General features: G+C 47.0%; 1 protein-coding gene across 1 annotated transcript; it reads right to left on the bottom strand.

Moving 5' to 3' along the window:
* Positions 1 to 1,585: 1,585 nt before the first annotated feature.
* On the bottom strand, positions 1,586 to 17,046 carry LOC108924332 (phosphatidylcholine:ceramide cholinephosphotransferase 2-like). Its single transcript, XM_018735641.2, has 6 exons — positions 16,959 to 17,046; positions 7,874 to 8,485; positions 6,750 to 6,867; positions 4,937 to 5,090; positions 4,487 to 4,653; positions 1,586 to 2,428 (listed from the first exon to the last, which is right to left on the bottom strand). Exons 2-6 carry the CDS (start codon positions 8,326 to 8,328, stop codon positions 2,243 to 2,245), a joined length of 1,080 nt encoding a protein of 359 aa, XP_018591157.1. The 5' UTR covers positions 8,329 to 8,485; positions 16,959 to 17,046; the 3' UTR covers positions 1,586 to 2,242.
* Positions 17,047 to 17,129: the final 83 nt, after the last annotated feature.

The raw sequence follows: 17,129 nt of genomic DNA, 5'->3' as shown, positions 1-17,129 counted from the left end.
AGAGTATATAATAATAATAATATGTAATGAAACAATTTCACAATGACGTAACGCAATGTTTTAATTAACATTGTACTCACACCTCTGAAGTATTAATATTAATATCATGCTTATGCATACTGGCCAAATCTATACTTTTATGTGTATCAAAGTGGGTGAAAAGCAAACTACGTTGACAGCAGTGATGTACAGTGTATTATTGTACTATACTGTACTGTAAAATACACTGTTTTCTGTAGGTTTGTAAGATGATTGATTTTTTTTCACCGAGCAGCAGGGCCGAATAAGACTTTTAGTACCGGAACTTTGATAAACACCTGAAAAGTAATAGAACAAAATCGGAGTCGAGTCATGTTAATCAGTTTAGTTGCCATCATTTTTTTTACAAAAATAAAAAGAATGAACTGGGGAAACTGCTGTTGTTGTTAAGTAATGGCAGCACTAGCCGATGTATATGGGTACTGGAGTGAGAGAGACTCATCTGTGGCCCCACAGCTGGTTTTACCGTAAGGAGGAGCTCTCCGGTATCCTTACGGTAAAACCAGATGTTTTCATATTCCTAACAATATTATCTGTAACTGATCATGAACAACAAAGAATATTTCCAAGTATAAACACTGCAGGGAAACAGTAAGGTCAGACATAATGCTTAAATCTTTGCACATTCTCTTTTCTCGACTGGACAGTTAGTTGGGGGTGTTTTCACTGAAAAAAAAAAAACCAAAAGCATGCTTCACATAATTTTTCTATACTAAGTAGTTTAGAATCAAGAGTCTGCATCTAAGTGTCTATTTCTGCTAATGTAATGTACACATTGCATTTTATGAGATATATGTCGCTTGTCAGCTAAGTGAATAGTAAATCAAAATGTACTGCTGTTTTGGTGCACTGGGGGGGGTGCAGTGGCGCAGTGGGTTGGACCGGGTCCTGCTCTCCAGTGGGTCTGGGGTTGGAGTCCCGCTTGGGGTGCCTTGCGACGGACTGGCGTCCCGTCCTGCGTGTCCCCTCCCCCTCCGGCCTTACGCCATGTGTTACCGGGTAGGCTCCGGTTCCCCGTGACCTCGTATGGGACAAGCGGTTCTGAAACTGTGTGTGTGTTTTGGTGCAGGAGAAGTAGGGGAGAAAGCTGTTGCTGTGATTTTTCACAAGTTTAATATAAATTTACTAAACTTCACATACAAATGTGAAAGCTAAAACTATAACTTCTCAGGTAATGCAAAATCTGCGTTGGACTGGCATCGCATTCATGGTGTACCCTCCTTAGCCTTACACCGTGTTTCCAGGATGGACCCCGGGCCATGGGGACCCCGACTCAGACAAGTGGTAAATGAAAGTGAGCGTATCACACACACATATTGTCTGAAGCCGCTTGTCGTAAGAGGGGTTGTGGCGGACCGGAGCCTAACCCACCAACACAGGGCGCAGGGGGAGGGGACACACCCAGGACGGGACGCCAGTCCATCACAGGGAACCCCAAGCAGGACTCGAATCTCAGACCCAGTGCAGAGCAGGACCCAGTCAAGCTCGCTGCGCCACCACACCCCCCGTGAGTGTATTATGTAAAGTCAAAGAAACGGCTACAAGATGCTTTAGAAAAACACTTTAATCGAAACAGAAATTGCATATAAAGAATAAGAGCACCTTTGCGACAGTGGTCTCCGGACTCCTTCCCTTGGGTTCATTCCTCCTCCTGCAGACGCAACACGGATCCACAAACTATGGGTTTCAAACAACGAAAAAGCAACTGCTACCAACACTGACACTTTTTCAAGCCAGAAATAAATGCTTTTCATAGAAACTATGATGGAAATATTGTTGCTCGATCCATTCGGACACCTGGCGGCTTTTCATGAAACTTCCTGTGTTCTTTCCAAGCTCAATTTTTTGTCAACATAAAAAATAAAAAAAAATATCGCCACTGCAATGCTACAGGACTCTTGGCCATACTGCAGACAGAATAAGATATAAAACATAGATTTTTGGGTGTGTGTGTGTGTGTGTATTGAAGGCCACTGTGTTAAACACACTGTAGAAATTCTGAACACTTCTAACGTCTTTCCTCTGGACTCAGATATGAAGGGTCTGAACTCTCTCCCCCATTAAAAAGACAAGAGTTCTTCTTCAGTCTAACTTTGTACACAAGAGGCACTTTTTCCATAGTCTTTGGGTGTCGTTCCTTCCTGTTGTGACGTTTGGTCCAGCAGGGCGAACGGGAGCGTGGCGTCGGCCTCCATCGAGGGATCTACTCCTCTCTGGTGCTCTGCACCTTGGAGTACCTCCTGCAGGATTTCTTGAAGCAGGCGGGCGGCCAACTGATGGGCCAGCTGAAGGTGCACGGCACCTGGCTCTCCACGTTCCGCTCCAGGAAGTTGAACACGGGGTTCCACCAGGTGTTGGTGAGGTAGTTATGGGGAGAGCATTTCAGGGCCTGATGAGATATCAGCGTGGAGAGGACAGCTGAGCAACGAGAAGATCCTCCAGACAACATTTAATTTACATTTTACAAAAATGCTGCAAAGAGTTTTCAAAGCTTTCCTCAAAAATTTAACAAACGAAACTTCAAGGAAATCACGTGCTTGGAAAACCCGGTGTGTTAGCCGCCGGCAGAGGGCAGTAAGCGGACCGACAGAATCCAGTAACTGTATGGTAAAAATATATAAAGACTTTTCCATTAAGTTGATGCTAAGAAATGGTGATGCTCAATTTCCCTAGTGCGCAAATGAAAGAGTGAGTGTGTGTGTGAGGCAACTCTGCGATGGACTAGTGTAGTAGTATCCCATCCAAGGTTACCCTCCTGGCTTACATCCAGTGATTCTAGGATAGACTCTAGACCACCATGACCCTGACCAGCACAAGCAGTTTTTCAAAGTGAACGGAAAAAAAATCACTCATAATATACTGATACTGTTTATCAAAATGATGTATCACATGAAATCCTCGTATATACGCATGTATTCAGACAGCACCCTCTCTGTATTAATCCTTCATTTAAAACAAATCACTGCCTTCTAATGCATCAATGTAATGCTAAAAGCTGTGCTCTTGCCCAATATGAAAGATTGCTCAGCAGCATCTGTTACACGACCGGACTCATCGGCAGCGTTAATACGTAAGCTGTAATTGTGTGGAGTTTACATGTTATCCCCGTGTCTGCGTGGATTTTCTCCGGGTGCTCTGGTTTCCTCCCACACTCCAAAGACATGCTGTTAAGGTTCCCCCACAGTGTGTGAGTGACAGAGAGAGTGTGTCCCACTGATGTATGGATGAGTGACCCAGTGTAAGTAGTGTATCTAGCAGTGTAAGTCACCGTGGTGAACAAGGTGTGTGGGCTGATAACACTACATAGAGTTCATTGGAAGTCCCTTTGGAGAAAATCATCTGCTAAATAAATGCATGTAAATGTAATTGGGACATGTTGCTTTCGCTCAGGGCTTCCGACTAGCCAATAAACAACAAAAGAATACAAGTGGAAAAGCTCTTCTCGTTCCCTTGACACCGGGATGTAGAGAGCTCTGCTAGCAATGGAGACGTTCATTAGAAGCACGAGAGCACGCGCTGGGATCCATAGCACTGGAGGTGGGATCAAAGCAACAAGTCTGTCATCTGGATGCTTTTATTACAGCATCAATATATTAGGTATAATCTTTATGGATGTCAGATGCGTTTGTCTACAGCAAGGCGCTCTTCATCTCAGCAGCTATAATGAGCGAATCGTTAACAATGCTACACATCTACATTGACATGTATTCATTTAGCAGACGCTTTTCTCCAAAGTGATGTACGTACATCTTGTAGAAAATACAATGCGTTCATTTCATTGGAGAAAGAGACATAGTTGCAGGCATGTGATTCGTAAGTGCAGTTAGTCTGTTTCTTTCCACCATGTGAACCAATGTTCATCACACAGGTAGCTGCATAAAACTCAGAATATCAACGATTTCCGATCATCTTCCTAGTAACTTTTTCTTTTGTTTGGAGATGCATATAAACATTTAAGTTACATTACAGGAGTAGCAGTGTAAAGGTTTATCCGGGCATCATCACAGAGTTTTTGGTGTATGAACATCTACACCTTACATGAACTTAAGAGATGATGGGCAAAATGAGTCTGGAAAGGGTGATGTTTAAGACCCTTTTTAAATGTGGACAGAGATTCAGCAGTTCTGAGACGGGGTGGTCGTTCCACTGCAATGGAGCCAGAACCCTGAACCAACATATTAACCAATATAACCAATATATACAATATTGTCCCATACAACAATGTATTTTCGGTACTCATACTTGCTAACCCTTGTCTGTCCTGAAACCCACGGCTTGACAGTAACCGATTTTTCCCAGAGGGCGATGACAATAGCGTCTGGTGATCGGCGGGACGCTCTGCAATTACGGCGCTCAAATGTGACCTCTGTAATTACGCTCAGATCTGAGCGCCAACGCAGAGCTCAAGGGTCGCGTGCCAACGCGTGGCTCGCTCGCAACGGCTCACCTGCACGTTGGCCATGGTGTGGTACCACCAGAAGAGGCGAGAGGTGATGAAGTAGGCCACCACCACGTCCACGCTGTAGTGCTCGTGGGCCACCAGGATGCAGACGACTCCCACGGCGCTCAGCAGCCAGCACATGAGGTGGTACCACCAGAAGGAACGCGGCGAATCTGGGGACGGCAGACAGGGGCGGAAAGGGGCCGGTAAACGAGCTTCTCTCCAAACTTAAAAGGCCTCCCGATTTCCCCAGCAAGCTCGTTTACGGTAACCGGAGGCGGTGCTGGGAGAAGGTGTCACCGCTTAATGAACTAAAGGTGCGAGCAATTTTGCCCAGGAGGAGTAATTCAGTTTTGCTCAGGAGAGGTTCTCAACCTGCGTCGTCTGGGCTCTGCTTCAGCATCGGGCTTCTGACGCGAGCGAATGAAAGCGGTCGGCCGTGCCGGATAGACTTACACTCCTTGATGAAGAGGTAGGTGAGCGTCAGCATGACCGTGTGTCCGCTGTACAGGAAGTCCCCGCACATGAGGTGGGAGCCCGTGATGGACAGACCGGCGCCGGAGATGAGCTGCAGAACCCGCTGCACCTTGGCCTGAGAGTTCCCGTAGAGCTGCGATACACCGAGTCAGCGTTAGACAGAAAGCCTGGCGCTGCGATAGCGCCATCACAAGGACGAAAGGGGCAACACCGCTTGATACTGCAACCAGAGAGAAGGCGGCTAGTGGTTAATGACCTGGTACCGATAGGTCAAATCGATAATAGGAATGAAGAGGATGATCATGCATCTCGCATGAAGAAAAGAAACAGTTCTCCTTGAAACACCCGTTCGGATGATGATAATTCGACTTTACGAGTTCAAGGTCAGCAGACGTTTCCTTGCATTTACGAGAACTGAATTTGGATTTTGCACACGCCCTGACCGCTCAGTGGCGCCAGACATTTACATCTACATTTACTGACACTTTTCTCCGAAGCAACTTACGAATATTAAACAGCATTCAGCAGAAACCTTTATGCAAAGTGACCTACGGTGCTAGACGGATGGAAGCGTCAGCGACTCGCAGCGACCACGCGATCGGTTTCCAAGGCAACGGAGGGACGGAAATGCTGACAGGTTAAGACACACACGGTCTAGATCCCTTACAATCATTCACCCATCTACACGGCAGAGCCAGGTAACGCGTACATACACACATTTACACGCCGTGGATAATTCAGTCATCAACTGGCACCCATCTTTGGGAGGAAACACATAAATTAAAGTAACGGCTGGATTAATACACAGGGTCTGTGAGCGTATTGTACAGTGTAACTATGACAGAGCTGAACAAATTTAAACGGGTAAACAGCCACACACACACACACACACACACACAATCATCTGAACTGTTTGTTCTATATGGGGTCGCGGGGAGCCGGAGCCTAACCCGGCAACACAGGGCGCAGGGCTGAAGGGGGAGGGGACACACACAGGACGGGATGCCAGTCCGTCACAAGGCACCCCAAGTGGGACTCGAACCCCAGACCCACCGTGCCCCCCCCAACAGCCATACAATATTAGAGTAATTAATGAAGGTAAATTACATTGTTGTGGTTGTCGTTATGGTAACTGTCATTTTTAATTATTGTCAGTTTTCATTGAACTGGGTGATTTTTTAGCATAAACGGGTGTCAATACCTGCGATGGACTGACATCCCATCTAGGGTGTACCCCCCACCAGCCTTGTACGCAGTGATTCCGCGATAGGCTCCGGTTCACCACGACCCTGCTCAGGACAAGTGGTTATTGGAATTGGATCAACGGGTGCAAATTCTGGGACTCAAACACAATCCCTGTGCCACTGTTATCTAGTATTTGTTGGTCCATCGAGTATTACACAATGTCCCATTTAATGACTCAAACAAAAAAGTTTTTACTATTAATTGTAATCACGTCTTTGACTTGACAGAATTCACCTTACCAAGAGTTTTTCAGGAACAAATCACCCTACACGATGCAATACGGCATCCTTTACGCACCACAACAACTGTGTGGTCTGAAGCTCCGACATCCTAATGGATGCTGTTTATGGGTTACAGAACAGGTCGTTTTCAAATTGCATTCCTTTCTCTGTTGGCATAAATGTGGTTTCGAGGTCTCAGCTAGCGGCTGATGGTCTGTAATGCTCTCGCAGTTTCTCCCAGACAGGCGTTTGGAGTAATAACTACTTTTTGGGTCGTCGCCCAAGCAGCTTGTCTTTAAGTGGAGGGTGAAGAGGGGGCGACTCACCTTCGGGGCACAGCTCATGTGCACCCCTGGCACGGGCAGGGTGGTTATGTACATGGTGACACAGCGGTACAGGTACAACGTACCGATCAGGAAGAAATACCTCCTGCCTGCGATGGCCCTGCAAATGACGAGTGGAAGAAAAAAAACGTGACTGGGTGTGAAGAACAGATGCGTGTGATGAGTCTGCAGCCTAGATTCCCGGCATGTCGATGAGCAGCGTGTGTGCACAGCTTAAAGGAAGCATCGTTGGCAAAAAAGGACAAAAAATGTAGTAAAGACATTCCTTGAATTTTTGTACATTAGATACTCTAAAAATTTTGGACATACTTAACATTAAATCTGATTTAACATGAAGATGCGTTAAAAAATAATTTCAAATAATTCAAAATAAAAGTATATTCAGTGGTGGACTGATTTACTCCATAAACATGTCCAAATGCTTGTCATCTGTCTGAAAGCGAGTTCACCAACATGTGGAAGTGAGCTTAATTAATGCAACATGGGTGGTACAGCGAGTAGCGTTTCTCTCTCACAGCACCTGGGTGGTGTATGAGGATGTGGGTTCAACTCCCGCTCAGCCTGGGGGGGTTTGCATGTTATCCCTGTGTCTGCATTGGTTTCTGCTGGGTGCTCTGGTTTCTTTCCACAGTCCCAACACATGCTGTTTAGGTGGACTGGTGGCTCTAAACTCACCCATAGTATGAGTGACAGCAAGAAAGGGTGTTCCACTGATGTATGGATGAATGACCCAGTGTAAGTAGTGTATCTAGCAGTGCAAGTCACCTTGCTGAATAAGGTGTGTGGGATGATAACACTGTACAGTGTTCATTGGAAGCTGGTTCGGAGGAAAGTGCCTGCTAAATGAATGCAATGCAATGCAATCCCAAACTTACTCTGTTTTGGTGCTCTTTTCTGACACCTATCGGCGTATGGTGGGTAAACACAGGTTGCATTCGGTCTGTTACAGACAGGATTTTTAAAAAATAAATAAGTGAAGAAAATGCGTAGTTATTTGGGGGGTGATGAATAACCGGAAGCAAACTTGAGTCTTTGAACATCCGTAACTTGAACGCTTGTAACACAGGATGTACAGTAAGGAGCGCGTTCTCTGAAAGCGGCCTTACTTGTATTTCAGGAACAGCCACTGCACACACCATATCCCCACAAGGACCATGCCGTTGATCTCGGTCACGGAGAAGGCCCACTTGACGCGGTCGATGTAATCAAAGAACTTGTCCGGTAATGGCGGGCTGGTCTCCTTGGCTGGCACACGCTCGTGAACCACTGTGATGACCACCGTGGTGAGCACCAGGTTGAAGACGGCGTAGACGAACGCGATGGCCGTCTTCCACCACTCCAGGGGCAGCGGGTTGCTCTTTCCGTCGGGCAACGAGATCTTGACGTAGTCGTGGTGCCGCGCGATTCCCTTACGGAGGCCTCGCCCCCCGTGTCCAGCTTCCGGGTCCTCGGCGGGGGCGGCCACGGCATTGGAAGGGGACACAGTGGGCTGCTCCCCCGTACGCTCATCCAGGTGGTCTCCGACAGCATCTCCTTCTCCTCTGAGCTGGTTGGACGGCATGTGGTCTCCCGGTACTGCTTCAGGACGCAAGGCCGATGTGCAGGACACAGTCCCAGTGAGTCTGGGAGCCCGAATGAAGTCTGGATAAAACCAGACAGGGCTGCCTGCACCTTAGAGGTCAGGCGGGAGCGCAGAAGATCCTGGAAAATGTGCTTTGCTGTCAAAATAAAGAAAACTTACAATATTATACATGTTTCAAGTGCCATATGCAAATGTCCAGAAAAGAACTGCTGCCGAAGTATGCACACGTATCTCCCCTCCTCATCTCGCTCCACTGCCTTCCTGTAGCTGCTGGCCTTGAGTTCAACACCGACAACAGCACCCTAGATGCTCAAAGGATTTGCTCCATGACACCTACAGGGCCTGATCACTTCCTACACCCCAGCAGGAACACTGACCATTTGGAGGTCCCACTCACAATGGTCCAAAAACGAAAATCTGTAGGTTTTTGGATTTGACCCCACTGCGATGGAATGAGTCCCCTCTTTCCCTCAGAGCTGCTGAATCTCTTTCAACATTCAAGAAGGGTTTCAAAGTCTCGGTTTTTGCACTCATTTCCCTCCCAAGCTCCTGACAGCTCTGTAAGTTAGTAAATGCAAAAATGAAATGGTGAAGCCAGTCTCGCTGTCACCGCAAGTGAACTAATCCTGTGAACATTTAAAAAAAAAAAATAACAAAAAAAAAAAAAAAAAATTTTCACGTGCATTTCCCTAAATGCATATGAAACAAATGTGAACCGTTAACTGAGCAGCACCCTCACGGTCCGGCGTTCCCTTTAACGATGTGGACTTCGGACGCGACGCAAGACGCGTTGGCATAAAAACACGTGAGCAGGAAACCGAAGGCCGGCACGGGTGCGTTTCGTGAGACGGGGGGCTAATTGTGTTTCGTAGCTCCAGGGAATCGACCGGGTCTGGACCGAGGTCATGAGTCACACTGATAACTTGTCATTCCTCAGGAAAGCCTTCCATACGCTAAGCTAATACTGCTGCTATTAGATTAGCGTTAGCTAGGATCATTATGTACCGGAGAAAAGGGCCGGTCTCCCCCCCCAAACACTGATGTTTGTGCTAAAGCAGGAATTCTTAACCCAAGACCCACAAGGTCTTATAATATAATACTACAAAGCTATTGCTGTGCAAGTTCCAGTGCAATAAAGTAGTTTTCTCTCTAAATTTATTTCTGGACATTCTCCTAGGAGGGGGTCCCCGTCTTTCTTCAGGCTCTTAAATGGGGTCTGTGGCCTACAAGAGGTTCAGAACCTCTGCTCTAAAGCCCACGTTCCTTGCAGCGGAGCAGGCCGTTTAATATTTGAACGCTGCAGAATATTTCCGCACCACCATTTTTCTGCAACGACACCAACGCTGGGCCCACAGTAAGCGTCAGAACTTCTGCAGCAACATGTTGTCAGTGCAGACAAACACGAGACACTGACGCCAAACACTGCGGAAGCTGTGAAGCTACTGCTGACGCCCGAGAAGTCCAACATGCAACGAGGTGTCAGGATCCGTGTGAATTATCCCACATGTTTAAATGCTAATTTCGCTAGCAAAAAGAAATTCATCTTTTGGGTCATCATTATACTGTTTCTACAATCTCTTACAGACCACAACAACAAAATATATCTCGAAAGGAAGCGAGCCGCTCTTTCAGTTGTCCAGTTGTCCAGCCGTCGAGCCTGCGAGCGAGTTCTGCGACTGCACCTCTCCCAAAGCCCGATGAGCAGAGCTTTATGGCCATATCCAGTTATTTAACAGGAGACATTCTTCTCGGCTCCACAAATTAATTTATGAGCTATTAGGAAGTTTTGAAACGAAGTTAACGTGGATCATCTGGATGCTCTCCTTTTTCAAAGCTCCGTAACCATAGATAGAAGCAAACCAGCAAGGGTTCGGTCAACAAGGATCTCCTCGCTGGACCGAAGCTGGCTTCTGTTTAAATGTACGACAAGGTTATGGGGAAATGGGAAACGGGGACAGAAAGGATACCTGTATGCAAGTTGCCAGCGTTTGAAGACGGAGAGCAGCCCCTTAAGCGATGACCTTCTCTGTATCAGCTGTGGTGTCATGCAAATTGCGGATCAGATGATGCTTAATGACCAAACAAGTTCGCAACCAGCCAAGCTGTCATCAAGGATCCCAAGAAATGGGCCTTCATCTCTCACTGAGGTGCTTCCTTTCAAGCTTTTTATCCCTTGAGTGTTGAATACGAATATGGAGTAAAACTTGGGTGTGCAGGCAACACAACGATTAGCATTGCCACCACTGGACTCCAAGAACCCAGGTTTAAATCCCACCTCCAGCTGTTCGTACCCCTGATCAACGTACCTAACCTAAAATTGATCCAGTAGAAATTACCCAGCTGTACAAATAAATAGGTAAATAACAGCAATAACTTTCAGTAGCAGTTAGAGTGACTCTCTCCTCGTTCCTCATTCCTCTCAACCCATCTGCAGCATTTGACACTGTCAACCACCAGAGTCTACCTGTCATGGTGTCACAATGGAAGGAAGCCGTCGGACCCAAGCGCGGAGCGTCGGGGTTCAAAAGGGGAATCCAAAAACCGTGGTCGCAAGACAAGTCGAGGGTCGCCGATGGACAAACGTTACCAGAGGGACAATCCGAAAGCCGTAATCGGTGAGACAAGCAGGAGTTTGTGGAAACCGTGATGTCCAGAGAGAGAAGGGAAAGGAGACGGGAGAACAAGGTTGAGGATGGGTGGAAACAAGGAAAGGTAAGGATTCAAGGAGCACACTAGAGCGATGATCAAGGCTGAACAAGGTTCTGCGTTTGAGTATGCTCCGGACCGCCCTTTTATGCGGTCGCTCCCTCATCTGCCGCAGGTGGTCCTCGTTGCGCCGACGAGGGTGTGACACTACTCTCCTCTCTTGGACAGCTTGGCCTCAAAGGAACGGTGTTGAAAAGGTCTAAGTCGACTCCCTGTCTTCTCCTCAACCTCTCTCAACTGGTGTTCCACAGGGTTCAGTATTGGGGCCCCTACTCTTTTCATGTACACCTCTTCTCTCGGTCCTGTCATCGCCTGTCATGGATTCTCCTAAGACAGCTACGCCGATGATACTCATCTCTTCTCGTCTTCTCCCAGAGTTAAACTAGACAACTATCCATCAAACTAGACAACTATCTCATTTCATGGGAGTAACGATCAACTCGCGTCTCTGCTTCTCTAACACATCGAAATCACAGTCCCATCCTGCAGATACATCCTGCAAAACATCCATAGGATCTGCCCTTATCTTACAACAAGCTTTACACAACTCCTGGTCATGGTTATATCCTACCTGGACTAGTGCAACTCTCTCCTGGTGTGACGCCCCGCTTGGTGATCCCACACGCAAGCGGTCCAAAAGTATAAAGGTTCTTGGCTCTCGCTCCAGTGTAGGGGAATAATGTTCCTTTATCACTCAGCAGTGGTGAATACCTCTTAAATATTCAAGGGTCTCAAAACACATCTGTTCTAGAAACACTTCTATCCGGTCCTCGTTATTTTTTCCATAAATTTACATGATATCATTTGTCACTACACCAATTCTGTATGCACACACACACACACACACACACACTTTCTGAACCGCTTGTCCCATACGGGGTAGCAGGAAACCGGAGCCTACCCGGCAACACAGGGCGTAAGGCCGGGGGGGGGGCGACACCCAGGACGGGACGCTAGTCCGCCGCAAGGCACTCCAAGCGGGACTCGAACCCCAGACCCACCGAAGAGCAATACCCAGTCCAACCCACTGCGCCACCGCGCCCCCCCATGTAGTATACACTGGTTAAAACAGCAATAGTAGACAAACTGACTGTACTTCGAGAACCACGCGTCTGCATCTGTATCGCTCCGTCTCTTAGGGAAATGCACTTTTGTTTTCGCTGAGTTGTATGTTGCTTTGGAGAAAAGCATCTGCAAAATGAATAAATACAAAAAAAACAGTAAAAGGTAGAAATATATACACTGCATCCACAACTAGAACTGAGCAGGCACAGCTATGCTGTACTTAACAGTAGCAGCTCTGCTCAATTTGACTTTCAAATAGACCACGGGGGGTGTTCAGCTGGTGACCAACAAGTTGATGGTTTCATAGATCAGTCAGACATGGTCATGGCTGTAAGTTCCACCTCTGAGACCCGTTTATGGTATTGCTGGAACGGATGCCCTTGTTTGACCCCACATTCAACCAACGTCATATCAACTCTGACCGCAATGTTTTGATGCAACACGGAGACTGAAGCAGTTCGAGTTCGTGAGATAATGCAAGTACCTGCTCCGCCAACACAAAACCGGCAATGCTGTTTGTTTCCCTATAACGGGCAGTCAGTTGCCTCCACAAGAATTTTGTTGGCATTTGCATATTGCAATGCAAACGACGCAGCCATTCGGCACTCAAGCGAAATTCCCCGAAAATGATTAAAAAAATCTAATTTGTTGGTCTTTTCGATGGTATTTCCCAGTTTATGAATGTCTGAACCAGATTAGACTTGGAGTGGTGACAAAAAACATTTTCTCAATTTTTCCCCTGAACATACTTGAAAAGTGTCTGCGCAACAAAACCACTGCAATAACTGTGTGTCTGTTCATACAGTAACTATGACACATGAACAATATGATTTCAAGCAAACGGCCAGTTGTTTACAGATGTGAAAATACCACTAATCTCCCAGATTCGGTTAGAATACTATTCGCTGCACTTCACGTCAGTCCATTTCACAGTCCTCAACAATCCAGGCCATACCAACAAACATCAATATATTTTATCATATTTCATAAAACATACACCTTGATACTCAAAACACATGCTCTTCATGTCATCTTTTAGGGTCCTATATAATCGTTGCTATGCGAGCGCTTCAGATAAGGTCATTTCCGTGCGCGAGGTGCATGAAAAACATGAGTAACGAAAAAAAACCGCATAAATATTAACATATTATTAAGTACGTCCCGCACCCCTCATTCATTTCAAATTTTATAATGGTTTTTCCTCTTCATGTGGAATGATTTTAAATGTACCTTTAGATGCCGCTCATCTGAATCGATTTTATGGGAGGAAGTCACCCGGCCTCCACTTGCATCCATGCATCCTTGTGCAAAAGCAGTAATGTGTTACCAGTTTGTTACTGACGCCTGGGACGCCCTGGGCACCGTTCCCTCGGCAGTCCTACGCCCATGTCCCCAACAGGGTTTGTGGTGTTAAAGCGGTACGGAAAATGTTTTCCACATGGCGATAAATAAAGCATAATGCAAGAGCGTAGCCGGCGCGCGGATCGGCCTTCGCCGTGTCATTACGGGCGGCACCACCCATGCGCTCCGTTCGCAGGCCTATACTTTATTCGAGAAAAGCCCGACGCGACTGCAGACGCATCAATTTGTAGCCACTCATAATGACACACTGCCCTGTGCTGTCCAGTCATTTTCTCCATTTGGGGCTCAGATCAGGCCTTCAAAGGATGGGGTTTAAAAATAAACGGGTTTTGAGAGAAGCCGCCCAGGCGCGGCGGCTCCAGAACCTGGCTCATATACACACAGTCTGAGGCCACTTGTCCCAAGAGGGGTCGCGGCGAGCTGGAGCCTGGCTCGGCAGCGCGGGGTGTGGGGCTTGGGGGGGGGGGGGCACATCCAGGGCAGGATGTCGGTCCGTCGCAGGGCACCCCAAGGGGGACTTGAGCTCCAGACCAATCAGAAAGCAGGACCTGGCCAAACCCGCAGCGCTACCACACCCCCCTGGCACGTGCAGCGCAGCCTTTATTTAAAGGATCTAAATGAGGTCTAAAATGTGGTCCAGAGGCAAAGTACACAAGTAGAGGTGAAAAAACCTGGAAGGAGCAACATGTAGAGCCTGGATGGTGCTAACATGGCGGGTGTCAGGGAGTGACATCACGACATTACATTACCGCTGGATGAGTTCTGCTAGCCAAAGGTGCTATGAGTGAGACAGGGTGGCAGGTGGCGTAGTGGCTGGAGCTTCTGTCTCTCACTTAATCCAGCTTTGCATCCCACCTCCTGCTGCAGAACCCTTGATCACGGCACTTACCCGGGATTTACACAGTAAAAATTACCCAGCTGCATAAATGGGTAAATCACTGTAAGCAGCTTAAAGCACAAACCTCACACTGTAAGTCCTTTTGGAGAAAAGTGTCAAATAGAGGAATCATGTCAACAAAGAGCTGAGACAACAAGTAGAATCCTCTCAAACTGAGCACCTTTGTCCCCAGGATGGCCCATGTGCAGCAGGGTCCAAAAGGTGCATCGTGGGATTCTGAAACAAACTGCGGTGCATTATCTCTGTCCTCTAATGCTGCAAATGACTATTTCAAAAAAACACGTCCACGTTATTATGGAACCACCGGAACGTTTTACTGCTGGAACAGGGCACTCAAACCAGGGTATAGAGTTTCCTCAGCTATTGCTACACAGTGAAGGCCTGATGATTTCCTGCTCAGAAATCCAAACACAGGTTCCCTGACCGGGACCCTCAACGGATATTTTTGGACATCGAGACACGCGCATGTTAATGAGCGGTGAGACACAGTGATGGGATGCTCACGACTTCCAAAGATCTTCTGCTTGGTTAACAGTGTGTGGCCCTAGTGTTCTGTAGGCCAGCAGGTGGCGCAGTGTTTAGAGTTCACCTTGTAGGCTGAAGGTCCTGATTTCCAGTGCCTCTCCTGCTATTGTACCTTTAATCCTTGAATTGATACAGTAAAAATGACCAGATGCATAACTTGGTAAATCATTGTGTGCGGCTGACATGAAGTCACCTTGGACAAAGGAATGATGTGCATAATGGTTTCCTGATTCAGGACTCAGAATGAGATCCATATACATTGGGTTTGGACAGTTCTGTCAATAAATACAATACAGGAGATAAGTACTCTTGAATAAACACTAAAGGAGAACACAGCAATGATATCTCTGAGTCCAGTTCTGTTTATTCCCCGGGGTACAAGTCGGACCATAGATGACACACAAATAGAACTGATAAATAGATATTATATTATTATATCATAGTATATTATCACACAGCCCGCTGCGTGTAAGACAGACTGTAAATCTTATAACTGATCCACTTGTGTGTTTGGCGGGATTTTTATTGAACGGCTCTGTGTGTACGAGTGCCAGAAGGGTCACGGTGCAGCTTAATGAGTAACGACGGACGGAGCTCTCCCTTTTCTCGAGGTAAACACTGTCCATAACCCGCGATTCAACGTGGGCATTCTGCTGGGTGTGTCACATAGGGTAAACAAGGAGCGGACTGTCTCATGCTTCGGACCCGAGCAGGACGAAGCGAATGTGACGAATGCGTCCCGTGGCGTTTCTCGAGGAACGAGGGCCTCCGAGAAGCAAAGGGCCGTGGGAATAAACCCAGCTGGCGCGTTGCAGGGCAAGGAGGGGGTGCGCGCGCCACGCTCCACGTTCACATCGCAGGGACGGCCCCGGAATCCCACAGTTCATTACCAGAAGCTAAAAGGGAAGCAGGGTGACGCTCTGCTTCCATTTCCAGCCGGAAAAAGAAAATATTTCCACGGTTCAATATTTAGAGTGATGCTCGGCTGGGTGTGTCGTACAGAGGGGCGTAATTTTCCTGCACGCTTCCGACAAACTGGACACACACACACACACACACGATTTACAGTATTACGAACTCCCTTCACGCAGAGCGCTGTCCACGCTGAGAAACCCACGAGTCTGCGTCCACTGCCACCGTCCATCCATTTCTCAGCATCTCTGTCGACCGCGAAGGGTGTGTCAAAATGAGTGTATGAGGCCTGCGGGGGTGTATGAATACATGCAGGCATGTAACAACCTGTTAGGAACGGGACGGGACCAAAATATTAATAATGTGAGAAGTTATGCTCTGTGGAGTTTTGCAAAGAATATTGGGGGATTAAGGTTTCTGCGAACATTTTTCCCCACATCCCCCCCCTTGTTACCCTTAAATCCATGTTTGCACTTTTTATAAGAGCAAAAAAAAAACTGTTTACAGTTTAAAGTTGGGTTAGGGCTACTAACCCAATTCTCATGAGATCAATCAGGGTGATCGGTTTAGGAAATCAAACTTGTGACTGAAGTTCTCAAGTATTAGAGCATCACGTGACCGACATGAAAGTCCCAGTGTTCACAGCACGAGCCACATCATGACAACAGACGCAAATCAAATGTGATGTTTGTAATATTACCATGTGTCAAAATGCCTCCTGGGAATCATGTGCAATACCGTTAAATCCCGTTACAAATTTCTCCATCTTCCAAATGGAGCACATTATTAGTCACAAAGCAAATAACAAAGATTAAAAGTTTCACAGTCCGAATTGCTAAAAAATTATTAAAGAAAAAACTATACACAACGATTATTCCGTTTAAACCTCAATGCTAGGTACATCTCAGAAGTTATCAGCAATAGTACAACAGAAACTTGACTATGTCTATGATGTCGGTAATAATAATAATTCTTAAGGAACCGTACAGAAAACAGCAAAACTGCTGCTGTTTGTCATTCACTGAAGAAAAAAATTTGTCCCAACTGCTCAGATGGAAAAAAACAGAAAGTGCTGCGCAGAATGTGAGCAGGTGGACACAAACGAGAGAAAGGAGTGAAGGGGAAATACGTAGTGCTGTACCTGCGGCCCCGGGATGAAGCGCTACAGTCCGCCGCTCCTCTGTCTATCAGCGCAGCGCAGCGCGAGCGGAGCGGCGCGGCGTCCCGAGGAGAGCTCCGCCCCTTGGGTGACGTCACGCAGATCGTCACACCTCCTGATCCCTCCTTATCACATCCGTCATCACTCGTCGTG

Source organism: Scleropages formosus, chromosome 16, assembly GCF_900964775.1.
Source record: "Scleropages formosus chromosome 16, fSclFor1.1, whole genome shotgun sequence".
In the NCBI taxonomy this organism is placed as follows: domain Eukaryota; kingdom Metazoa; phylum Chordata; class Actinopteri; order Osteoglossiformes; family Osteoglossidae; genus Scleropages; species Scleropages formosus.
The sequence above is the reverse complement of the archived record's forward strand: the minus strand, read 5'-3'. Positions and strand labels throughout refer to the sequence as shown.

What these genes read in the sequence shown, in the direction of transcription:
- LOC108924332 (XM_018735641.2), bottom strand. Translation starts at nt 8,328, where the DNA reads ATGCCGTCCAACCAGCTCAGAGGAGAAGGAGATGCTGTCGGAGACCAC. An exon ending in CTACCTCTTCATCAAGGAGT is followed by an intron (nt 4,654 to 4,936) that starts GTAAGTCTATCC and finishes TGCCGTCCCCAG; the next exon opens with ATTCGCCGCGTTCCTTCTGG. An exon ending in ACACCATGGCCAACGTGCAG is followed by an intron (nt 2,429 to 4,486) that starts GTGAGCCGTTGC and finishes ATATCTCATCAG; the next exon opens with GCCCTGAAATGCTCTCCCCA.